Source organism: Rattus norvegicus, chromosome 14, assembly GCF_021556685.1.
Source record: "Rattus norvegicus strain SHRSP/BbbUtx chromosome 14, alternate assembly SHRSP_T2T, whole genome shotgun sequence".
In the NCBI taxonomy this organism is placed as follows: domain Eukaryota; kingdom Metazoa; phylum Chordata; class Mammalia; order Rodentia; family Muridae; genus Rattus; species Rattus norvegicus.
This window is the reverse complement of record NC_141547.1, coordinates 84,381,174-84,405,616: the sequence shown is the minus strand read 5'-3', so window position 1 is coordinate 84,405,616 and position 24,443 is coordinate 84,381,174. Positions and strand designations below refer to the sequence as shown.

General features: G+C 45.3%; 2 protein-coding genes across 18 annotated transcripts in view; one reads left to right on the top strand and one right to left on the bottom strand.

Moving 5' to 3' along the window:
- Nucleotides 1–68: 68 nt before the first annotated feature.
- Nucleotides 69–6,228, bottom strand: Rhbdd3 (rhomboid domain containing 3). 10 transcript variants are annotated; one of them, XR_015636548.1, is made up of 9 exons: nucleotides 6,110–6,228; nucleotides 5,475–5,622; nucleotides 4,768–4,971; nucleotides 3,520–3,556; nucleotides 2,792–2,981; nucleotides 1,717–2,100; nucleotides 846–1,012; nucleotides 475–759; nucleotides 69–389 (listed from the first exon to the last, which is right to left on the bottom strand). XR_015636548.1 is itself a non-coding variant. In XM_087582592.1 (9 exons), exons 5-9 carry the CDS (start codon nucleotides 2,937–2,939, stop codon nucleotides 212–214), a joined length of 1,158 nt encoding a protein of 385 aa, XP_087438718.1. In that variant the 5' UTR covers nucleotides 2,940–2,981; nucleotides 3,520–3,556; nucleotides 4,768–4,971; nucleotides 5,475–5,622; nucleotides 6,110–6,228; the 3' UTR covers nucleotides 69–211. The 10 variants fall into 10 exon arrangements, 7 of the variants coding, with proteins under 7 accessions (XP_087438718.1, XP_087438717.1, XP_087438720.1 ...); XR_015636547.1 differs by having other exon boundaries at nucleotides 6,036–6,163; XR_015636546.1 differs by lacking the exon at nucleotides 6,110–6,228 and adding an exon at nucleotides 5,809–6,008.
- Nucleotides 6,229–6,288: 60 nt separating this feature from the next.
- Nucleotides 6,289–24,443, top strand: part of Ewsr1 (EWS RNA-binding protein 1) — a 28,572-nt gene continuing 10,417 nt past the window's right edge. For 2 of the 8 annotated variants that reach the window (XM_087582584.1, XM_087582583.1), the window contains exons 1-9: nucleotides 6,289–6,356; nucleotides 11,115–11,151; nucleotides 11,275–11,326; nucleotides 13,315–13,438; nucleotides 13,810–13,827; nucleotides 17,440–17,626; nucleotides 19,535–19,702; nucleotides 22,241–22,452; nucleotides 23,562–23,742. In XM_087582584.1, the coding sequence (XP_087438710.1) occupies nucleotides 6,344–6,356; nucleotides 11,115–11,151; nucleotides 11,275–11,326; nucleotides 13,315–13,438; nucleotides 13,810–13,827; nucleotides 17,440–17,626; nucleotides 19,535–19,702; nucleotides 22,241–22,452; nucleotides 23,562–23,742 (992 nt within the window). In that variant the 5' untranslated portion in view covers nucleotides 6,289–6,343. 8 annotated transcript variants of the gene reach the window in all.

The window sequence follows — 24,443 nt, the reverse complement described above, 5'->3', positions numbered from 1 at the left end:
GCTTGCTCACTCCTTCATCTTCCCTGATGCCAACACAGAGGAGCCAGACATGATAACTGACACGCAGGTTGAAAAGCACACCAGCTTTTATTCTTACAAAGTACCAGGGGAACATGGTGGGGCCTGCTCCTGCCCCAGGATGCTTTCAAGACCCCACCAAGCCCTCAGGAGACCAGGTAAGGACTCAGGCCAGGTCTACTCTCTTCTTAGACTATGAGACCCCAGTGTCCTTGCAGTGGGCTGGACCACTCCTCTCCTCAGTCACTAGGGCCTCGGTATCCACTAGCCCTTCCACCAGCAGGGACACTGCCCCCTCTACACGCCCTGTAGCTGCCAAGGCCACCGCAGCCTGCTCAGTGGGGAATCCCATATGCTGTAGCTGCTGAAGCCTGTGAGGTGGGGACAAGGAAGAAATGTCAAGAGTGGCATGGTTCCCACATCAGGAGGCCACACCCCCTGCCCACTATGCCTTACCTTAGAGAAGACACAGAGGGCTTTGGTGACCACAGAGTGTTCTGGGAACCCTGGACTGACACATCAAGAAGTGAGGCCTGGATCCCTTCCTGTAGCATTTGCTCATCTAGGGCTGCCCACATCGGTGTTGCTGAAGCAAAGCTGGGCCCAGCCCAGTCCAAGTCCCTCTCCGAGTTCTTCCAGGTCAGCTGTCCAGGCCCCAGGCCTGGTGGAAGCTGAGCAAAGCCATCAGTGTGAGGCCAGGAGCTTGAGGAAGCCAGGTAAGGAGGTCTAGGGGTGGCAGGCCTGTAGGGACAAAGGTGGATGGCCTGGACTGCCAGCCACTGTCACAACTTCACTATCCAAGGCTGAGCCCCTGGCACTACCCTCACCTTACTCCAGCAGGATAAGTGACAGGCAGCTCACCCAGACTGCCTGGGGTGGGAAGGAGTTTCAGTGGCCAGCACCCGGCCAGAGTCCTGCAAAGGACACCTTCCTGTAACACCTGCAGTCTCCGCTCTGAGAGCTCCAGCCACCGGAAGGCCCCAGCGGCATCTGCCTGCCCAGGGCAGGGCGGCTAGTCAAGGAGAAACAAAATGAAGGAGGAAAGGGAATGTGCAGGTATCCCCGTGTGTCTTGCCTTGCTACATCTCTCAGGATCACATTTTCACTCACGTCAACAGCTGAAGCAGAGAACAAAATGCACTGCCTGAAACTAGTTGTCCACCTCAGAAGCCTGTTCCCAGATCCTCTGTGCCTGAAGACAGATGCTACTGTCAGCAGACTTGAGTGACTGGTGTCTACATTCTGAAATGACCCCGTGATTGCCTGAATGGCTGTATGGTTCAGCCTGTTCTCTGGGTAGCTATTTTCCCATATCTTGGGAGCAAAGCTTATGTTTAAGAACCTGCACCATGGGCCTAAGTTGGCACTCTGTTCCAGAGAGCCCCAGGCTGGCTCCCACGCTGAGCCTTCCTTTCAGTTATGCCCTATACCTCGCCTGCTCACCTTAGCTTTGATGCCACCTCCACACAGGACCCAGGCTACTGACTTCTAGAATCCCTTCGGCTCTCCCAAGCATCTCATAGGGCCCTTTGATTATAAAGGACACCTACCTTCACTTGGCCAAGAGCCCTGTCCCCCAGCCCACAGCATTGCTCAAAAGATAGCACTGCTTAGAATGAATACCTGGTGCCTCTTTCCAAGGCACCCAAGAGGACCAGCTACAGGTTCATGTGGTCCCTGGGCTCAGGCAAAGGATACAGGCTAGGCCAGCAAGAAGGCCACAAAGGAGCTGCAGGAAGGGTGGCTCAGAGCTGAGCAGCAGGGTCAGGGCCAGCAGCAGCCATGGTAGCAGCCATGGTGGCAGGGTCCTCTGAGGCCATCCTGGGTAGTAACTCTGCCCTGCCAGCATGGCTAGATGGACAGGCATATATCCACAGCCTCCAGCTGCACTGGACAGGCCAAGGCCTGCCAGCAGCACAGCCAGCAGCCCAGTAGCCAGGGCAAGCACGGCGGAGTTGTGCAGGAAGCGCAGAGTGCCCAGATGACACTCCTGCCACCAGCCCAGAGTGGGCAGGAGCAGCAGGCTCAGGAGCAGGCCAGGCAGTGCAGTGTGGCCCAGAGCATGGGTCAGCAGCCGGTGCACTGGGAACAAGAGGGTCAGGTCAGAGGGATGGATTGCCCTTTACTAGGGTCACCTGGTATGGCAGCCTTCCTACCCAGGAGCTAGGATGTCAAATGTCACTACCTAATCACTGGTAGAAAACACCAAAGTGTTCTCCACAGCACAGCTACTCTCTGGTTACATTAAAGCCAACCGACATACAGCAACCAACTCTTGCGTGTCGCTATGTCCCAGGCACAGTGAAGCTGCCTGTCACATTTACCAAATCTCTTTTACATCCGGTTAATAACACTAGTTCTAATAAAAACTGCCTGCGAGAACCACCCACTCCCACAGAGCTGCATGACCTTAGAAAAAAATCTCTACACCTCCCTGAGCATTTGGGTTCCTAAAATGTAAACCGGAGGCAAGTGTGTAGGAAGTGTGTGTGTGGCTGAAAACCTTACTTCCAGGGAGAGCGGTCAGAACGGGATGCTACAGGACCCCTACCCACAGCTTCCCTCTCACCTCCGTGCCTTACAGGATCCTCGGCCCTCTGTCTCCACCCACGGAGGATGAGCTGGGCATGTCTGAACACTAACCTTTCCCGCCTGGGACACTCTGTCCTACCCCTGTATAGGCACCGTAAGGGCCACACTAATGCCACTAACTGGTTTCGGGTCCTAGAGTAAGTCTCTAGCTTCCTTCAAGGTTCATGCAGCCAGTGCTCACCCTGCCAGGGTTCCGTTAGCAGCTCTGGAGCCAACCTGAGGCTGGGGCCAGCCCCCAGCAACCACAGGCAGCTCAGCAGCAGCATCAGGACCGAGGAAGCGAGGGGTAGTGCCCGGGACAGTGAGGCAGGGGGGTCCCAGGCATGCATAGCTTTGTTGATGGTGGTCAAAGGTGGTCCTGAGGCTGGATGCTAGCAATAAACAAAAACAGTAGCAAATTATTTTTGCTGCTTTTATCTGACTCCCTCTCAATTACTTTACCCATGACCCAGTTTTTTTGTTTTTGATTTATTTATTTTATTTATATGAGTACACTATAGCTGTCTTCAGACACATCAGAAGAGGGCATTGAATCCTATTACAGATGGCTGAGAGCCACCATGTGGTTGCTAGGAAGTGAACTCAGGACCTCGGGAAGAGCGGTGTTCTTAACTGCTGAGTCATCTCTCCAGCTCCCAATGACCCCATTTTATAGAGGCAGAAACTGAACCAGCAGAGGCAGGTCCAATAGCTTGGCTGTAGTGGCTCAAGTCCCAACCTGTGTTCTTATTAGCCACCTTTCTATCCTACCTGCCCACATGTCTGAGAAGGGCCTGGGCCATTCCTAATTAATGTCCTGATGGGGCCAGGGTGGTCGTGCACACCAGTGATCCCTGCACCCAGAAGGAGGAGACAAGGGAACTGGAGTTCAAGGTCATTAGAGATGCGGATCAGTGGTGATGTGCTTACCTAGCCATACATAGGCAGCTGGATTTGTTTCCCAGTACTGTAAAAAGAATAAAAGAAAAATTTAGGAGCTCTTAAGTTAAAAAACCCAGCCTGGGTGACATGAGACCCAGGTTCAAAAAAAGCAAAACAGAGTCTGATGGGCCTTAAGTCTTAATGGAAGATACAGGACCAGACAAGCTGAATTGGGGTCATTCACTGCCTAAAAGATGGGTATATTCCCCCTGGGAATGGCAAAGTCAAGACCAGCTGTAGCCCCTCAGCTCCAGCCTCCTTTCCAGAGTTCCCAGCCTTAGGGAGTCCTGATGGCCTCAGGTGGCCTTGAGTAGGGAGGGGCTGAGGCGCTAACGGGACAAGCAACGGGGGTTGGAGGTGGAGCCACAGGAGGCCCACATTGCAAGCGTCACAAGGTGATTTACAGCTGCCACACCATTTGCTCCCTACCCTTGGTCCTAGCCTCATTTTGCAAAGGATATTCCAGTGTCTACGGCAGCTTTCTGCTGTATGTCCTTGGGCAAGTTTCCTAGTCTGTCAAATGCTGGTTCTGACACAATTTTCTCCTTTTTAAAGTTTTGTTGTTGTTTTAAACAAATCTCTTCACAGAACTCCAGACTGGGATGTGAGAGGCTCCCATCTCTAACTAGGCTTTCAGTGCTGGGTCACAAATCTGCACCTTCGCTCCTGGTTCGGCCCCCAGCTCTTCTTAAACAAACCCAAAGCACCATTTCATTACTTAGGGAGGCATAGATAATTTATGAGTAAAGGAGGCGCAGCTGGTCGAAGCTCTGACCCCATGGCTATTCCCTACCCTTACAGCAAAGCTTCTCTCCCCGTCTCTCCTCGCACACAGCCCTTCCTCCAGGCCCGGTACCACCCCGGGGCAGTCCTCTGAGCCTCCTACTGAGCTGATTCTGGGCTTAGCTTCCTTGCGAAGGCTTTTCCCCTCACATTTGCCAACTGTGAAAATCCCCTCTGCCCGCATTGGTCTTTCCTACATCCCTCAGTAGGCCATCTCCTACTCACTCGGAATTGCGAATGTCCCCTTCCCACATTGTGAAGTTTATCCTAATAGGCAAAGTTTGGCTTTCCCCATACTCAAATGGCTTGTCTCCAGACTCCCTAGAACTCCTGCCTACTCAAGGCTCGATGAAAGACCTATTAGCATAGCCCCAGGTCCTGCTGGGGTGAACTCCACCATTCACCTGTGGTACTGGGTTGAAGTTAGGAAAAGCAGGCAAATTTCACCCTTACCTGGAGGCAGGGTCACCTAAAATGAAGCTTCCTCTTGCACCTTCTCACAACCATTCCATCCCTGGGCACTAAGGGACAGGTCCATGGACATACAGAACTGGGCCTCGAGTCCTCTGGACCAGTCTCTTCTCTTTCTTGGCGATAGGAATGGAAACTAGGGTCTCATACATCATAGGCAAGCCGGTAACACTCCTCCAACCATATCTTCAATTAATAAAATGGTACTTGTTAAGAATCAAATGAATCCAGCTACTCCTCCTAGAACACAATACAAACCTTTCCCCATTCAGATTCTGACGGGCCCCTATTAAGACACTGTGAGTCGTTAGCTAACAGACGCGGGTGCCTGGATCTCTCACCTGAAGGAGGTGATTTTACATCAAATGGGAAACTGGCGGCTACACATCCGGCTCCCCGCTCCCTTCCATTCCTGCCGCCAGCCATAAGCTTCAGCGGTGAAACCACGCCCATCCTCAGAAAGGCGTGACACGCCTACTTCTCCCACATGGACCCTGGTTTCTTCAGAGTCCTCGCCCGCCATGCCATGCTAATGTTTGTCTGTGTTTGTCCACCGTGTCAGTGACTCTTAAGATTAAAAAAAAAAAAAAAAAAAAAAAGAAACCCGCTCGCCAACAATCGGCCTCAGTGTCCTTCTGGAACCCTGGTCAGAGACCTCTCAGAGCTATGCATCGTCACACCCTGCCTACCTTACTGGGAAGCCAGGAGGACAGAATGGGAAATCAAGGACAGTGGAGAAGCTTCCGGGTGGAGCACAGAGAGGGGAGTCCCGGGGTCTGGGTCGGATTCAGCTTTGTAACTCTAGGGGAAGTACTCAATTTCTTGGGCCTGAGTTTTCTGTTAAGACAAGGGTATGAGTTGAAGGATGGATGATTATAGGGCTTCTGGACTCCGACCGTTACTGGGGTCGGGCGCGGCATTCCCGGCCTCCCTCCCAAGCAGACGGACCTCATTCCCCTCCCCCGCCCGCTCAGGCCACGCGTCCAAGGTCCTGGGGAGCTCGTCCTCCCCACCCCCACCCACCCTGGAAAACCGAGGTGGGGGGCCCGCCCGGTAGCCTGGCCGCCCGCACTAGGCCGAGACCTAGGTGCCCCGAGCCCGCTGCGCGCACACACAGGCGCGTGATCCCGCCTGCCGATTAGTCAGCAGTTGTGCCAGGCCGGGATCCCTTCCCCCAGCCCTCCCGCCAGCCTCCGTCTCCCTCCAGGGCAGACTCTTCAGAGACGGTCCCTAGAGCCAGCGGGCCTAACCATTCCAAGCCACCAAGCCTCGTGCAGAGGATCCCTCGGGTTTGTTGGGAACACTCGCTCACTAGCGCGCTGACCCCTGAGGTGCCTTTTTTAGACCACGCGTCACGTCCGGCTCTTTGGAGAGGATTGGGTCAACGGTTTCGGGAGCAAAGAGCCGGATATCGCCGGCTCGTTTCTCTTCGCCCACCCCCGTGGCCTGGCCCTATGGTAGCGTCCGAGGTTGCGGGTTTCGCGCCTGCGCAGTGCGGCGCCTAGGGGGAACGCGAGAGGGAGACGGACGTTGAGAGAACGAGGAGGAAGGAGAGAAAATGGCGTCCACGGGTAAGTGGAGTGGGATCGCGGTCGCGCCGGCCACAGCTGGGACGCTCAAACTGGGGGGCGCTTGTCTCTGGGGGTGGCAGGAATGACTCAGTGGAGTTGCCGATAGGGGTTGGAGTTCCCGCCGTGGCCCGACGAGCTCGGGGGGTCCGCGTTCCCTTCCCCTCCCCCCCACTAGGCGGACTGGTTCTGGAACCTTCCGGTGCCCGCGTTGCGCGCGAGGGCCTCGCGGTAGCTGGGGCGTGCGGAGCCCGTCTTGGCCTCTTTTGTGTGGCGGTTGTCGGTGCTGGTGCGCCCGGTCTCTCGCCACGTGGGCGGGGCCTACGGTCTCTGAGGCCCAAAGGGGACCGCGGCTGGGCCTGGACCTCATCACCCCTAAGGCGCGTGAAGCGAGGTGTCTGATGGCGGCTCGAGAAGCCGTGGCCGGTTTCCGTGTCACCTCTCCTCCTATCGCTAGCCTAGGGGCAAGTGTTTATTGTGTAGAAACTCAGATAAAAAGCAAACAAAAAAACGTCGCGAACGTGTAAGCTGAGGGGCGCCGGCTTATGAGGAGCCCCATTATCCTCCAGGCCTGTCCGGGCCCGGCGCTACCAAGCTGCCCCCTGGAGGGCTCCCAGCTCAAGCCCAGCGCTGGCTTGCTGGGTCTTTTAGATCTAGTTGGCGCCCCCAAATCTTCGTCCTCCCGACTCGGAGGCTTCGGTTTTATGTGTTAACTCCACCTCCTTCCTTACCCAAAAAGCAGTAGCTTCCCAGTGTCCCTTTCTCAGCGAACGGCGTGGGGGATTGGTTGTATAACAAGGTCCGTCTGGATCCGGAGAGGAGAATCTTTCCAGAAAGAAATTTCTAGCATCTTTGCTCCAGGAGTAACAGAAAAGCCTCGGCCCCCACGTTTCTACAGGCCTGCTCATTAAGCTAGCAGGCTGATTTATTTCTTGGTCCTATTGAGGGCAGGGAAAAGAGACCCATAGCGGACTTGGAAAGTCCACGGCGGGAACTGGAGGATGTGATGGATGTTGTGGTCCTTAACGAGGGAATAAGTGTAGCCTAGCCTTCACCTGCAGTTCGGCACACAGTTAACTGGCACGGAGGCGGGTTTTGGTTGTTTGTTTTCGCTTCTGGGGGGATCTGTGGTCTGAAAATGTGGCCTTGGAGGCAGTAGGAGAAAGCGAGGGGGAAGACAAGAAAAGCTCTGGGGTCCTTCATTTGGCTTAGGAAAGCATCCAGCATCACAATTTGACGAAGCAAACGATGTAGTTAGTAAACAGGTGGCTTTTGGTACCAGGCTACTCAAAGTGTCCCCAAGAGACGATAGGAGATTCTACTACAGCCTACTGTATCTTAGTGAAAAAATGCTTTCGTGGACCTTTTAGCCTCTAAAGCCCAAGAAAACAATGGCAGGTTTTCTGCTTCATAGATCATTGCCACTTTTTAGTCATCTTTGTTATCAGCAAGTGCAGATAAGCACCGTGAACCAAATTCGAGTTTAAAAGCGTGCTGTTCTACACCCACAGTCCTGGCCCTGTTGAAGGAACTTTATTTAAGATTTGGTAGTCTTTGGTAGTCTAAACTATGAAAAAACATAGTTTAGTTTTAGACCTTTTAAAAGGTTTAATTGACTTTAGGCAGTGGTGACGCACACCTTTGGTGCCAGGGCTGGGAAGGCAGAGGTTGGTCTCTTGAGTTCGAGAACAACCAGGGCTACACAGAGCAATCCTGTCTCAGAAAAAATAAAATTATTTTCTTGAGCCCTTCAGTTCTTAGAGCAACATTTTTTGGTCCCAACAAAGTTACCCTTGCTAGCTTTTTAATGTATTAAGTAGCCCAAACCTTCAAATTTTTTCAGTTTGGCTAATGAAGGCCCTGAAGCAAGTCATTGCTTTAGAGGAATAATGGTTTCCCCTCACCTGTATCTTGTAGAATAGTAACTACAGAGGTTGTCCAGTAAAGCAGAATTACAGTATTTAAATAACTGTCAAAACAAATAGTAAAACATTACTGGCATTCTAGGATGGCCCCTACCCTACATCATAGCCCCTCAGTCTGCCTTTTTAAGTCTTTACATGTTTGGTCATTTAAGGACTTCTTTTTATTTTTTTCAATTGTCTAGTGATCTGACCGTTGCCTCAGTGTCATGTTTGAGGCAGGCTTATGTGCTGTATTGGGGTGGGGGCAGTGGTTGCCTTTTCCTTAGCCCACCAGATCTTTGGTTGCACCCTCATCTGAGGTGGTTAGCTGTTCTGTAGCAGCATTGCCAGTTTTACATAACTGCTCTTGTGTAAGTCTTTGTAAACATGGAACTTAATGCCAATGATTCAAAAAGTCATCTTTACACAGAAACCTCAACAAAATGTAGGTTGTAGTATTTGGATTAAATGTTGGTATATTTTTACAAATGCTACATGGAAGGAAGTGATTTACAGGTGTTTCTTTTCTTTTTCCTTTTTTTTTTTTTTAAATATAAAGAATGTGGCAAGTAGCCAGTCATAGTTTAATCCTAGATTGGGGAGGGCAGAGTTTGAGGCCAGCCAGAGCTACATAGTGAGACCCTGTCTCCAAAAAAAAAAAAAAAAAAGCAGACAAAAAAGGAAGGTAGCAAGTAGGCATGGAGGTACACACCTATAATTTCAGCACTTAGGTTGTAAGAACCATATGGGCTCTGTAGAAAGTTTGAGGCTAGGCTGGTCTATATAGTTAATTAAGGTCATCCAGCTAAGTAGTTAGATCCTGTCTCAGAACTTCCCATCACCCCCAAAGAACATGTAGCATTATTGGAAATGCTTCAGGATTTTGTTAAGATTATGTTTTTATTGTAGGTATCTTTTGGACGGCTTACTATAATATTGGTAATACTGCTCTGAATTTAAGGGCATAGAGGAAGGAAAGACAGTCAATTTTAAGATATAAATTCAGGCCAGGTGATGGTGGTGGTAGAGGCCTTTAGTCCTAACACTTGTGGGGCAAAGGCGGGTAAATCTCCGTTTCAATGCCAACCTGATCTACAGAGTGAGTTCTAGAACAGCCAGTGCAACACGCAGAAACACTGTCTCAGGAAAACCAAAGTGGGAGGTGAGGGAGAGAGATGAGTTCAGAAAAGCACTGTTGCCAGGCCAGGGGATTGTGAAGCTTTGGATTTGCATGGAGTGAGCAAGACCCCTCCATGAAGGAAGATATCTGCTGTTAACTTTTGGGTGAGAGACGACTTTCTGATTGGAAAAGAGAAGGACCCTTTTGTTCTGTCTTAATGAACACTAAACAAGAAATGTATTCTTGAGAGAGGGACTAATTAGGTAGAATTAATTTTTAAAAGATTCCTCTGCTTTTAAAAAAAAATGCCCAAAACTTATGTAGCTTTAATTCACTGGTGTTTTGAAAACTTAGGCATTTATTTTCGTTACTTGATGCCTCCATAGATCAGATTTAGTTCTTTTTTTTTATTTGTTTTTGAGATGGGGTCTTTCATAGCCCTGGCTGCCCTGGAATTCACTGTAGACCAGGCTGACCTCAAATTCAGAGATCCGCCTGCCTCTGCTTGAGTGCAGGGATGAAAGGGATATGACACCTCACAAGGCTAGTTCTTTTTGATATAGTATAGGTTTCGTTATTTTGTCTCCCTCCCCCCTCCCCCCCCCAGCTGAGGATCGGACCCAGGGCCTTGCGCTTGCTAGGCAAGTACTCTACCATTGAGCTAAATCCCCAACCCCATATAGTATAGGTTTCATATGAGAAAGAAAGTGATGGGTAGACTTATTTACAAAGAAAAACATTGTGATTTTGTTGTTGTTGTTGTTGTTGCTGCTGCTGCTGCGAACACCAATTTTTCCCCTAGGCCTATAAAAAAGTGCTGTTTTCTCTAAACCAGTTTTGGGATAGTGGGCTGGAGGTGGAACCAAAGGCATCCACACATATCAGGTTATAGTCCAGGGGAATGAGCACATAGTCCTGCCGTAGCTTGTACACTCCCATCCTTAACCTTGGTTTCCCTGCGGTTTCTCTCTTTTTGTGATAGTAGGAAGATAACAGCTCTTGACAGCTTTTTAGATTTAATGACTGTCCTGTTTTCTGCTATTCTGTTTCACTTGTTGCAGTTCTAGGGAATTGTGGTTGGTCTTTCTAAAGTGATAGGCTGACAGATGCTGGACATTGTAACTTGGTCTTGTAATTACTTCACTAGGGAGGCAGAAGCAGGTGAATCTCAGAGTTTCACCAGGTGTGAAAAATGCCAGGTGTGATGGTGACTTTTAATCTGTGGGTCGGGCAGGCGGGCAGGCAGGCGGGCAGCAGAGAAGCAGAGACTGAATCCCTGAGCTCAACGCCACCATGGTCTACAGCTGGGACTAGGCAGAGAAAGCCCGTCTCAAAAAGCAGAAAGAAATGTTAATACTTTCTGTGGCTCTTTAGATCCAACAAAAAGGTTGATACCATTTTGTGGTCTTGGTTTCTATTAGACTTAAGACAATGATTGTGTCTTTGAATTGATACCTGGTAGTTGACATGGGTTTATGGTTGTAGGCTATCTGGAAGGTATCCCTGCCAACTCAACTGTCTTGACCTCAGTAACTAGCATCTTCAGACTGTGTAGAGTCAACTGACTTAATTTAATCGGTTTGTTGTTGTTGACAGATGAGATGTGCTAACTGGGAAGTGTCTGCATATAGGTCCACTCTAAACGTTGTTGTTGTTGTTGTTGTTGTTGTTTGAATTCCAGCTGTCTCTTTTCCCCTTTCTTGTCTGGGCTAATAATTTTTTTCTCCTTTCTTCTAGATTATAGTACCTATAGCCAAGCTGCAGCCCAGCAGGGGTAAGTCAGCCTTCTGCAACAATAATTTGGTTTTAGAGTATGAGGCCTTTTGTAATTGTAAAGGATATATAGTAATACAGTCAATGTTCTGTAGTCAATTCTTGTATTTAATTCTTTTTGCAGCTACAGTGCTTACACCGCCCAGCCAACTCAAGGATATGCACAGACCACCCAGGTAATCCAAAGACAGGGATGCTAGTTATGTCTTCAGTGGAGATGTTTCAGTTGGCCACTAAAACAGTGGTTAAGAGGTCTTTTTCTTTTTTAATTTTATACAAGTAAATAGTGATAGTATTATCTAAGCTTTTAAAACTCAATTTTTTTTTTTTTTTTTTTTTTGGTTCTTTTTTTTCGGAGCTGGGGACTGAACCCAGGGCCTTGCGCTTCCTAGGTAAGCGCTCTACCACTGAGCTAAATCCCCATCCCCAAAACTCAAAATTTTTAATCTTTGACAATGAGGGTTGTAGTGTAACCATTTTAAAGCTGAAAATGGGCTTTTTTAAAATTCGTAGGCTCAAAGTAAGTATCTTATTGCAGTTTTGCTCTTTGTACATATTTTATTATGCTTAATCATTGTTGTAATTTTTATTTTTTTTTAATGGTAACTAACTTTTTTTTAAGATTTATTCATTTAATATATATAAGTATACTGTAGCTGTCTCAGATACACCAGAAGAGGGCATCGGATCTCTTTACAGATGGTTGTGAGCCACCATATGGTTGCTGGGAATTGAACTCAGGACCTCTGGAAGAGTAATCGGGTGCTCTTAACCGCTGAGCCATCTCTTCCAGCCCCATTGTGTAATTTTTAAATAAAGACCATCTTAGAATCATTGCAGATGAGCAGATGTACTGTGAGGCTATTGTATAACTTGCTAGTGGTTGCACATTAACTAGTGGAGTTAGCTTTGAATATTACTGTTCCTCAGCTCTTGTTAGTATGTCAGTCTAAGTTTAAAACCCAGGCCAGGGGCTGGAGTTGGTTCTTTGAAAAAGTGCTCGCCACCCAGCCTAACAACCTAGGTTTGATCCCCAAGTCCCACACAGATAGCTCCTGAAAATTGTCTTGTCGTCCTCTGACCTGTACACATATACCATGGTATGTGTGCATCCCTCCACCAGTCAAAATAAGTAAACACTTAAAAACCTGGAGCTGGGGTATGGTGGTGAATGTGTGCCAGCACTGCAGAAATATTTGAGGGGGGGCAGGAATTGACTAGGAATTGGTAGAATAATGTGATAGGCTGGCTCCACCCACCAACACCTCCTGAAAAAGCCAAGGACGACAGACTCTAGAATCTAGAAGGTAGTTGCCTATATTACCAAGAATTAATTACCTCAGCTGGACCTAGTGGTGGTGCATACCTTTAATCCCAACACCAGGGGCTTAGGTGGGTGGGTCTCTGAATTTGAGGCCAGCCTGGTTTACAAAGCAAGGTGTAGACTAGGACTACACAGTAAGCCTCAAAAAGAAAGGGGAAAAAAAGAATTACCTTTTAATTCTGGAATGATCCATGCTAAAGAGTAGATACTAACTGCATGGAAACATTCTGGGATAGGCAGGAAGTCATGCTTCTGGCAGATTTTACTTTTAATTGCTCTTTCAAATCTACAATGTGAACAGGTTAATATCTGAAAGAACAGCTCATTCCTTATCTGATTTTTAAGTGTATTGATGTCTGAGTTTAGAAACCATAATCTTGCTATATTGACAAACATAAAGAGAACATGAACTATTCTGATTTATTTTCTTGAAATAGAATTAATAGTTTTATTTTTATAGTTCTTGAACAACCCCCCCCCCCCCCCCCCGAGCTGGGGACTGAACCCAGGGCCTTGCGCTTGCTAGGCAAGCGCTCTTCCGCTGAGCTAAATCCCCAACCCCAATAGTTTTATTTTTATATCATGCTGAAAATCTAGTTTTCATATCCAGCAAGATGCTGGCTGAATCTTGGATTATCCCTCTGTGCTGTCAATTACATGGTTAATAAGAATGATAATTTGTCTTGTTTTTATGCTGTTGCTTTTGTAATTTCTTTTTTATACCAGAAAGCAGTATTTTCTACTTTGATTCTCCAGTTTATGAACTGATAAATTAGGTCATTACTTGGCTAAAATACAAGGTTCTCTTATGAAGCTATTGCATGAATTTCTTTGGAGCAGGCATATGGGCAACAAAGCTATGGAACCTATGGACAGCCTACTGATGTCAGCTATACCCAGGCTCAGAGCACTGCCACCTACGGGCAGACTGCATATGCAACTTCTTATGGACAGCCTCCCACTGGTAAGACCAGCCGACAAGAGACTAGGTGATAGTGTCAGGGGATTTGGTGAAAGGCTTGCTGTTTATGCTCTTAGGTCTATATTCTGGCCTGTATGTTGACATCTGGGGATCTTTTATTCTGGGAAGTATTTTTTTCCTTGTTAATTTTCCTTGAGTGCTATCCAATAGAATGTGGGTGGAATAAATTCTAAAAGAAGAAACTAAACTTTTATACACTGTCTAATACACAAAATAGAACTAATGTAAAAGACTGTAGTAGTGCTAAGAATGAGCCTTCTTAAACTGAGCTGCTTAAAAATCAAAGTGGTTTTCACATCTGTTTGCTTCATCTGATAGTGTACCCTCTACTTTTTGTTTTGTGCTTTCCACAGTAGAAGGGACCAGTACAGGTTTGACTATCCTGCTCATTCTTGCATGGGAAATGCTTTCCATCTTGTCTAACCCTGTAATGTTAACCCTTAGGTGTTTTCATTTGTTTAAACCCTAAACTTTCTAACATCACACACAGAGGTGCTAATGAGGAAACTGCTTCAGGTGCCATTTGCAGAATCATGTCCTTATAGTTTGGGAAAGACTTTTTACTATGAACTGTCCTTTTGTCAAGCCTTAATAGTTTGCCTTCCAAAAGGTATTAGTATTACTCCAACTGATTTTCCCTGCTCCCTGAAAGCTAGATTGCATGATTAGTTTTATGTAAGGGAACAGACTTGCCACCCTGCATGTATATGTTTGTCTGTCGTATAACGCAGGCACATTTTATTTTCTGTTTAAGCATTACAAATTGTTTTAATCCATTTTCTGTTTTCAGTGTTTTGAATTTTTTTTTTTAATCCATAGTGTGTTTTAAACATAAGTAGCATTCCAGGACACTAAAAAGAGAAACTGGTCTAAGAATAAATAATATGTTAAAAAAAAAAAGGTAATTTTTTTCTGTGGAATGTTGTATGATCTAAGAAGGTCTTAGAGATGTAAAGATTTCATCTTTGAACTATCTGAACTTCTGAATTATATTGGTTATAGGAAAAAAATATATTTTTCTTATTGTCAACGGATTTTGTGAGAACTTAGCTAGTCTATCTTAACTACTGTGTAGGGTTGGAAGTGTTTATTAACCTAGTGCAGGTGTGGGGAGAGCTGAAACTAAAAGTATAGATTTGAGAACATAATGGCTTAGATCTAGCGTTTACTATCCCTAAGCCATTTAATGCGGTCAGGTCGTAAGAAAGTTTTTAAGCAGAGTAAAAGGTCTAGGTTCACATGCCTTTAATCCCAGCTCTAGGGAGGCAGAGGTAGACATCTCTTTAAGTTTAAGGCCACCCTGGTCTACAGAGAGAGTCCCAGGACAGCCAAGGCTACACAGAAAAACTGTCTCAAACCTACCCACCTCACCTCCCCCAACCCCCAAAAAAGAGAAAGTCAAGTCCGGTAAGCCCAGAAATTACAGAATACTGTATAGCAGCAAAAAAAGAGAAGATGGCTTTGGTGAGTCAGACTCTGTTGCGTGGTAATAAGGAGTTTGTACACACTAGATGATTGGAGGCTACTTCTCATAGTCATTCCTGCTAACTGCTTTAAAACTATAGACTGAAAGTTAACCTTCATGGCTTAAGTGGGAGCCAACAGGTGGGAAGCAGGATAGCACATTTTTCTGTTTCACATGCTGCCTTTATGCATAAAAGTTAGTGGAGAAGTGTTAGAGAGTGGGTAGAAATACATTGTTCTTTTTTCGGATTCTAAAGGAAGCTTCGGAAGAAGGGTACTATGTATCTACATTTCACATTACAGAATTCAAACAGTTCTTAATCAAGTGATTTCTGATGTTCACTATAAACAGACTTTCTTTGTACAGTGTTTCTTACCACCATTTCTTTTGAAGAAATCATATAGATGTGCTTGGTCTCTTGTCACTGTTCTGTTGGTTTTTGTTCATTTTGCTTGGCTGCTTATGTGGGTGCTTCAGATTATTAAAAAGATTACTAATTAGCCCAGTATCTGTTACTATAAAATTGTTACAACAGGCTCTCTCACTGCAGTTTAGAGATACAAGTTACTGTCTTCATCAGTTTAGTTTGTGTTTAACTTCTGTGAATCTTGGAAGAAGGGAGAAGTCTTAGAGAAATTGGACTTCAACTGTAGTTGAATGTGAATGGTTACCTTTAGAACTTTAAAACAAAGATTCAGATACATAGGGCTGGAGGTGTAGTTCCATGATAGGATGCTTGCCTAACATGTATGTGAGGTTCTGGGTTCTACACTCAACACTACAGAACAAAAATCTCACTTAACATGAGCATGTCAACTCAAAATTGTTAAGGCTTTTTTGTGAAATACATTTTTAATGGTTTTTACCAGTTTAGATGGGAAAATATGGTCTTTGTATATAATTTTAGGATCTCCTTTGAGTGTTTGAGAAGAAAGGATTGTGTTAGTGCTACAAAAAGTACTTTAGATTCAAAAAGTTGAGCTAGGTATGCTAGCAAAGGCCTTCAGTTCTAGTACTTGGGAGGCAGAGGCAGGCTGATCCCAAGTGAGTGCAAAGCCAGCCTGAGCTACACAGCACGTTCCAGGCCACCCAGGGCTACATAGTGAGATCCTGCATCAAAGAAGCAGGTTGTGGTACATGGCTGTAATCCCAGAAATCTGACATTTGAGGTGGAAGGCATTGCAAGCAAGTCTGGGCAATTTAATGATACGTCTCTGTCTCTCTTCCTCTTAAGTTTGGCTAGTCCTAAGTGTAAACTAAATTAAGTAGTCTTGGTTCAAGATAGGTTTTAAATATTAACGCTCTTTTTTGTTTTTTGTTAATGTTGGGGGTTTTCAGTGTGGGTGGGTGGGTTTTTTTGTTGGGGGAGGTTGTTTATTTGTTTGGGTTTTTATAAGACAGGGTTTCTCTGTGTAGCCTTAGCTGTTCTAGACCTCTGTAACCCACGCTGGCCTCAAACTAGAGATCTTTTTGTTTTTGTGTATTGTTTTTTAACTAGGTTCTCCTTTGTAGTTTAGTCTGTTGGAAATTGTGATCTGAGAATGTTGAGATCACAGGCATGCACCCAATCAGAAAATCCTCTTTAAACTTTTGTGAGAATTGGATGTGAATCCTGGCATCTGGGCTCAGCCTTTTAGTGCATTATTTACTGTGCCTGTTGACTGTAAAGAAGGCAAAGAGTCCAGTACCAGGGTTGTCCTTTTACCTCCCTTTCTGGAACATTTTATTTCCTGTTTTATTTTTTAATTAGTTGAAAAAAATGTGTCTATAATCACTAAAAAACCATCCCTGTCTTTCTTACTCACACCAGGGCAGAAAGAAGCCTGCTCTCCATGGCAATGTGTTTTAGTGGTTTTTGTTTTTTTTGTTTGTTTGTTTGTTTGTGTTTTTTTTTTTAAGACTATTCTTTCTTGAGGTAGAGAATGTAGCTTAGTTGGTAGAGTGCTTGCCTGGTATTTATGGGGTCCTGCACCACATAAACTAGGTATGGTGTGACCAGTATTCTCAAGGCTGGAGGCTTGAAACAGGAATCAAAAGTTGAAGGTTATCTTCTGCTACCTAAGGGATTTGAGGCCAGCCTTGGCTACATGAGACCCCTGTCAAAACAACAGTAAACACACTTCACTTTTCTCATAAATATATTTTGAAAACAGAAATGGTGCTTTAGATTTTAAATATTTTGGGGTCAATGAGATGGCTCAGCAGATAAAGGCACTTGATTGCCAAACTTGATGACCAGAATCCAACTCCCACAACTTGTCCTATGCTTCCACACACATGCCATGATGAGCTCCCATGTACACACACGTAATACAAAATAAATACATGTAATAAAAACAATTTAAACACTCTTTTGTTGCTACTTTTGCAGCTACTTTGTTGCTGCAAGAAAAATATAGGAATTCAGTTTTGTGGTGCTTCAGAGTTGGACCGTTTCCAAGTTGTTTTGGTGATAAATGCACAGGTATGGCTCTGGCAGGGCGGGCAGAGAATCTTACCCAGGTCTCTTTTGTTGTAGGTTATACCACTCCAACTGCCCCCCAGGCGTACAGCCAGCCTGTCCAAGGATATGGCACTGGGGCTTATGACACCACCACTGCTACCGTCACCACAACGCAGGCCTCTTATGCAGCTCAGTCTGCATACGGCACCCAGCCTGCCTACCCAGCCTATGGCCAGCAGCCAGCAGCCACTGCACCCACAAGGTAAGGCCACAGTTGTTGGTTCCTCTGCTGCTCAGCTTTGGTGATTTAAATTGCTCTTCACGTTCACTAGGTATTGACTGTTACCCCAGTGTTTCCAGAGTGCCTGAGCACAGCACACAGGTATTACCCCAGTGTTTCCAGAGTGCCTGAGCACAGCACACAGGTATTCTGTTGAGGGCTAGAAATGGAAAGTGTCATCTGCCAGGTTTCAGAACTACTTTTGGGGGAAGGAGGTAGCTGTTTTTCTTTCCTAAACACAAGGAAACTTGAGTACATGTTTCCCATATTGTTTAACTAGCAATAGAACTTAATCTTTGGCTCAGTGACGCTGTAAATTGTTAACTGCTTTCCTTTAGGAAATATGTGGTAGTTGTAGTACATGGTGGAACGGTTAGACTTGAGTCAAGAAGTACTGTATGTCCCAATTTTGTCAGTAAAGGATATTTCCATATCTGGGAAGGTTCAGTTGAAGAATTTGACAAGATTTCCTCAATATATGTAGTGATTAGTGGTTTGATAACCAAAAGTCATAGACAAATAAATTTATAGCTGGTTAGCCAGTTATGTGCTAAATATTAAGAGTCCAATAAAGTACTCTGACTGCTCAGTAGATAAGTGAGATATATTACTTAACAGAAGGTTTCAGGTCTTTACTTTAGACAATGCATGTAGGTGGCTTCTGCATACAGTCTTGAAGGAGCACAAGATTCTGATTTGAAAGAAGACTATAGGGAATAAACAAGAGATCACCTTGTAACCTAGACTTTTTATCTGCTATAGAGGTAAGAAATTAGCTCTGGCAAACACTCTCAAAATTACTTCTAAAGTGCAGTGAGTAGTCAGAGCCACTTGTAGCTAATATCCAAAAAACCCCGTATAGTACTTTTATTTAACTGGCTGATTCCTAAAGGCCCCACTCTAGTTGGGTTAAATATTGGAGAATTTTGTTAGATATACAAAGTCCCATGTGATGCTCTTCTGCAGTAGTGTGTATCTAGGCCACAGATCTCCATCGTGTATAAATTGGTTTTGATAAGTCACTGATTTGTGTCACCCTTTCCTCCATCCTAGTTTTCTGAGCTGACACCTGCTTGTAACCCATTTCATCTCAGTGAGGAAACAGTACTTCTGCATCTGCTGTAGTCCACCTGCTGATCGGGGCTTTGCTTTAAGTAGCCCCCTAGCTTAGCTCTGCCACTGCCTTCCACTAAATTGTTTGTGCCACAAGGAAGTGGGACTTCTGAGTTATTTCTGTGTTGTTGAGAGTTATTTTTATTATTTAATGATGGTATTTGCTAGTTAGTCTGAGCATGGGGTGGACTCATCCCCATGCCCATTTTGTGGAGATTGTCGTATAGCAAGGTTAAGTTCATTTACATCAGACCAAGATAAGAAGTGTCTCTTCTTGTTTGTTTCTAGTCAGTGAACCCACAGATATCAAAATCTATAAATTAGTGACCTTAAAATAACTCTAAACTTGAATTTGCACTAAGTCCACTCTTTTTTTCTTTTTTCTTTTCTTTTTTTCGGAGCTGAGGACTGAACCCAGGGCCTTGAGCTTACTAGGCAAGCGCTCTACCACTGAGTTAAATCCCCAACCCTGTTAAGTTCACTTTTTTAAAAAAGTGTTTTCTTCCTCCCCCTCCCAGTACTTGTTCATATTGGCGACACAGGCTTATGAAGTCTCTTAGTAGCTGTTAATACAGAACAAATTTTAAAAACAAAAACATTGTTAACTCTCTTAGTGTTTTCTTCCAGCAAATACTAATGAATGATACTGGGTTTCATTTACTTTATTTTCAAGCTTGGTCTTATCATTTCCTATTGCTCAAAGAACTGGGGGGTTCTTACCTAGGGGGTGTCTGGGTTATTAAAATTAAACCTTAACTGTTTTATTTTTCCTTTTAGACCACAGGATGGTAACAAGCCTGCTGAGACTAGTCAACCTCAATCTAGCACAGGGGGTTATAATCAACCCAGCCTAGGATATGGACAGAGTAACTACAGTTATCCCCAGGTTCCTGGGAGCTACCCGATGCAGCCAGTCACCGCACCTCCATCTTATCCTCCTACCAGGTCAGTCTCACTTTTGTGGCCAGTGAATTAGTAATAATGCGACAGGTATTTTCAGGTTATTGACTAGCTAGCATTGGCGTCCTTGGGTAAGATTTGTTTTCTGACTTGCCCATATTTGACCACAAACGTAGTTAATATTTAGACCTCAGCATTGGGTTCCATAGCAGTGCCTGGGATCTAGCTAATAACTGTTCTCTAAATAATGACCCCAAAACGTCAGTTAACTGAAAGTATGGGGCTGGAGAGATGGCTCAGCAGTTAAGAGCACTGATTGTTTTTTCAGAGATCCTGAGCTCAAGTCCCAGCAACCACATGGTGGCTCATAACCATCTATAATGGGATCTGATGCCCTCTTCTGGTGTGTCTGAAGACAAGGACAGTATACTTATATATCATTAAATCTTTTTTTTTTTTTTTTTTTTTTTTGGTTTTTTTTCGGAGCTGGGGACCGAACCCAGGGCCTTGCGCTTTCTAGGTAAGCGCTCTACCACTGAGCTAAATCCCCAGCCCCCATTAAATCTTTTTTTAAAAAAAGTATGAGAGACAAATGTTTGACACCACCTACACAGAACTGTAGCAATTATCCCCTCAACACAGGCACCATGGGTAAAGTTAAGGACAAGACTTCCTGCTGCCGTTTGTAGTGCTGGAGAGGGAATCTGGGGTCTTGTTCATGGCTGGAAAGGTACTTCTGAAGGACTCCAGCTGAAGTTTCCTTGTCCTTCATTTTCTGTCCTAATCATTGTAGCTATATTGTCCAATTTTAGTTTCTTTAAGGAAAACTACAAGTTTTCTGACCTGTGAATTGAAAGAATTGTTTTAATTGGCTAAGATATAATAAATAGTTCCTGTTTGTATCTGTCTTAGTCAGGGTTTCTATTCCTGCATAAAACATCAGGACCAAGAAGCAAGCTGGAAAGGAAAGGATTCATTCAACTTAGACTTTCACATTTCTGTTCTTCACCCAAGGAAGTCAGGACTGGAACTCACACACAGCAGGAACCTGGAGGCAGGAGCTGATGCAGAGGCCATAAGAGGGGTGCTGCTTACTAGATTACTTCCCCTTACTTGCTCAGCCTGCTTTCTTAGAGAACAGTGGACTGAGCCCTCCCCCCTTGATCACTAGTTGAGAAAATGCCTTACAGGTGGATCTCAGGAGGCATTTCCTCAAGGGAGGCTCCTTTCTCTGATAACTCCAGCTTGTGTCAAAACCAGCCAGGACAGTGTCCCTTTCATAGGTTGACACTTGGATACAAGTAGGAGCAGAGGTGGCAGGGTTTATAACTGTTCCCTAGCAGAGCAGGTCCCACCTGTTGGGAGGGACAGCTGATGTGACAAAATGAATTGGTACACATAGACAATTTTTTAAGATTTTATTTATATGAATGCACTGTAGCTGTCTTCAGACACACCAGAAGAGAGCATACAGGTTGTAGGCCACCATGTGGTTACTGATAATTGAACTCAGGACCTCTAGAAGAGGAGTCAGTGCTCTTTACTGCTGAGGCATCTCTCCAGCCCCCTAGACTGAATTTTGACAGATGTGGAGAGGTGCGAAAAGTACTTAGTTTAGTTGAGCATATTTACAGGTCATTGAGAGTCTTCCCCAGCCAGGGTTATTCTGTGTAGTCCTGACTGTCTTAAAATTTAGTCTAGACCAGGCTGGCCTTGAACTCAGATCTGTCTGCCTCCTAGGAGGCAGTGTATTGGAATAAAGCCTTGCCTTGCCACTATACCCAGCCAAGAGTCTTTAAGGTCTATTTTTAGTAGTATGTGTGGGTGCATAGACTACCTCCTGGGTGGGTTCACAGAGACCTAACACCATCCTATTACAGCATCCTAAGGTCTCTTACCAGTCTTATCTTTATTCCTAGATTTCTAAGGATGGAATATGTTTATTTGAAAGGTTAAAACTGAAGCAAAGCAGTTTTGGCATTTTCAGAGTGGCATACTTACTATGCTCGTCTTTGCACACTATTGCCAGGCAGGCATTCCTCGGAAAGTCACAGTCACCACTCAGCTTATTTAGATGGTTGGAGTAGAACACTTGCCTAGTGTGTGAGGCTCTGTTGGAGCCTAGGAACTACAAAAAGAAAGAAGGCATTCTGGGAACTAACTGCTTCACCTGGCTCCTCTTCATCCTCGCTTTCAGTGTCTTTTCACTTCATTAGTGCACATGTACATAATCTGCCCTTCCGAACTGTATTTCTCTTAAATATAGTTGTAAAGAAACATTTTAAATGGGAGCTCTGTACCACAACTCAGTGTGCATATGGATTATTTTAATTTTCTCTCTTGCATTTAAAGCTTTATTATTAGAAATCCAGAAGGTGTTGCCTTAGCCAGGCAGTGGTGCACACCTGTCACATAGGAAACAAAGGCAGAAGAGTTGTGTGCAGGTGGAAGGTCAGCCTGGGCTATACTAGTGAGATCCTGTCAATGAAAGTAAAAAGAAAGTAGTTGTTAGGATGCCTATGAATGTCTTGTATTTGGGGTCATGATTTTTCTCCTTCCTAAAAATTTTGTTTTTTCTTTCAGCTACTCCTCTTCACAGCCAACTAGTTACGATCAGAGCAGTTACTCTCAGCAGAACACCTACGGGCAGCCGAGCAGCTATGGACAGCAGAGTAGCTATGGTCAACAAAGCAGCTATGGGCAGCAGCCTCCCACTAGTTACCCCCCTCAGACTGGATCCTACAGCCAGGCTCCAAGTCAATATAGCCAACAGAGCAGCAGCTACGGGCAGCAGAGTGAGTTGCTAAGAGAGAACACTTAAGTATGAGTGATTTTTGCTTGGAATTTCTGAGAATGGGCAGTGCTTGTTAGCATTGTTTGCTTCTGGAGTTGAGTGCGAGTATAAGTTATAACATGGTGCGTGGTAGTCTGAATGCCCAAGTAGGGGCTCCATCAGCAGGTTGGGCACTCTGCAGTGAGTAGGACTGGCATTCTTAAGACCTGCTTTAAACATTAAGAGAAAGTGGGAAGGTGGCTAACTATAGAGGGCTATTGTGTTTTTTGATAGCCAAGTAAAAACGGTTTTGATTTTGTGTAAATTCATAAGCAGAGGGAGCGAGTCTTGCTTACAGAGTACTGTGGAGAGCACACCCTACCCCGGTGCTCATCCTTGCATTTGGGAAGTAACGTGTCTCCTTCACCATTCAATCTCTACCTCAATTGTTGCACTTTTAAATTTGAATTGCATGATGGCACAAAGTTTGCAGTGAGACCCTGACTCTAAGGGTGGGGGTGGGGACAGTGTTTGGATGACCAAATAGCTACTTGTTATAATTCAGCCCTTTGTATGTCAGGGCCCTAGGTAACCTGCCTCTACTTTTGGTGTTGAGAGGTAGTGGGAAGAAACTGCTTTTGGAGACCTCTGAAGCACAGAAACTTACAAATATATTTTTTCCAGAAGAAAAATCCTTTGGAAGTAGTTTTATAGCCTAACCATACAGGGCTGTTGTAGCCTTGATGAACCACTAGTTCTTTTTTTTTTTTTTTTTTTTTTTTCCGGAGCTGGGGACCGAACCCAGGGCCTTGCGCTTGCTAGGCAAGCACTCTACCACTGAGCTAAATCCCCAACCCCGAACCACTAGTTCTTAAAGAGAGCCTCTGATAGAAATACTTTTTCTTTTTTTTTTTTCTATTCTTTTTTTCGGAGCTGGGGACCGAACTCAGGGCCTTGCGCTTGCTAGGCAAGCGCTCTACCACTGAGCCAAATCCCCAACCCCCCTGATAGAAATACTTTTAGCATGGTATTTATGTAGTTGCTTGTAGTGAGTTCCATGAGTCCGAGAGAAAGACGTCAGGCAGTAATGTGAATGCTGGTTGTGGCTTACAGATGTGACTCTTTCCTCAGGTTCATTCCGACAGGACCACCCCAGTAGCATGGGTGTTTATGGGCAGGAGTCTGGAGGATTTTCCGGACCAGGAGAGAACCGGAGCTTGAGTGGCCCTGATAACCGGGGCAGGGGAAGAGGGGGATTTGATCGTGGAGGCATGAGCAGAGGTGGGCGGGGAGGAGGACGCGGTGGAATGGGGTAAGAGCAAACCTTTTCTCCTTTTACCTAATTTTGTTTCATCCATAGGATTTTCAGTGGAAAGAAGGGACTGAAAGACATAAGAAATTATTCCACATTTCCATGGACAATCTATTGAGGTCAAGCTATCTCTTAAAACATGGAAATGTCATTTAATGGCAGTTTGCTTTTTTTCCCTGCCAGTAACCGTTGTTGGGCTGGGGTAAACAAAGAATGGCTTTGAAACTAGAGCTTTCAGTCCCCTTCATGGTTTTCAGAGGTGAGAGCCTCTTTGGGTAATAGATTTGGGATGGAACACACACAACCCTTCTAATAACCCTAGGTTTTAACTAATGTCCTGAACGATTGTCTTGAAATACCTGGTGTATGTACTGCAGAAAAAGAATGCAGCTGTTTTCCAGTGTTTGTACCCAGAATTGTTGAACATGATGAAGATTGACTGGCCCCATAACCCTTAAACCATGGCCTGAGGGTGCCCTGATACTTAGTTAAGTTGGAGCAGAGAACAGTCTTAATAACTTTCTTACAGAGTAATGTATGTGAATATAGCATCGCTCCCTATTGGAGATTTTTTTTTAAAGTCTAAATTGGTTTGACCATTGTGATTGATGGCACAATCTGGTTTAGAAAACTGTTTAGATCAGTTCCGTGACCCTGCTGCCTCTGCCTACCCCCTACCCTCCCTCCCTCCATCCCTCTTC

Bases quoted from the DNA above. Each gene is read 5' to 3' on its own strand.
- Rhbdd3 (XM_087582592.1), bottom strand. From the start codon at position 2,939: ATGCATGCCTGGGACCCCCCTGCCTCACTGTCCCGGGCACTACCCCTC. The intron at 760-845 runs GTGAGGGTAGTG...TTGTCCCTACAG, and splicing joins ACTTATCCTGCTGGAGTAAG to GCCTGCCACCCCTAGACCTC. The intron at 390-474 runs GTAAGGCATAGT...CCCACCTCACAG, and splicing joins CCCTCTGTGTCTTCTCTAAG to GCTTCAGCAGCTACAGCATA.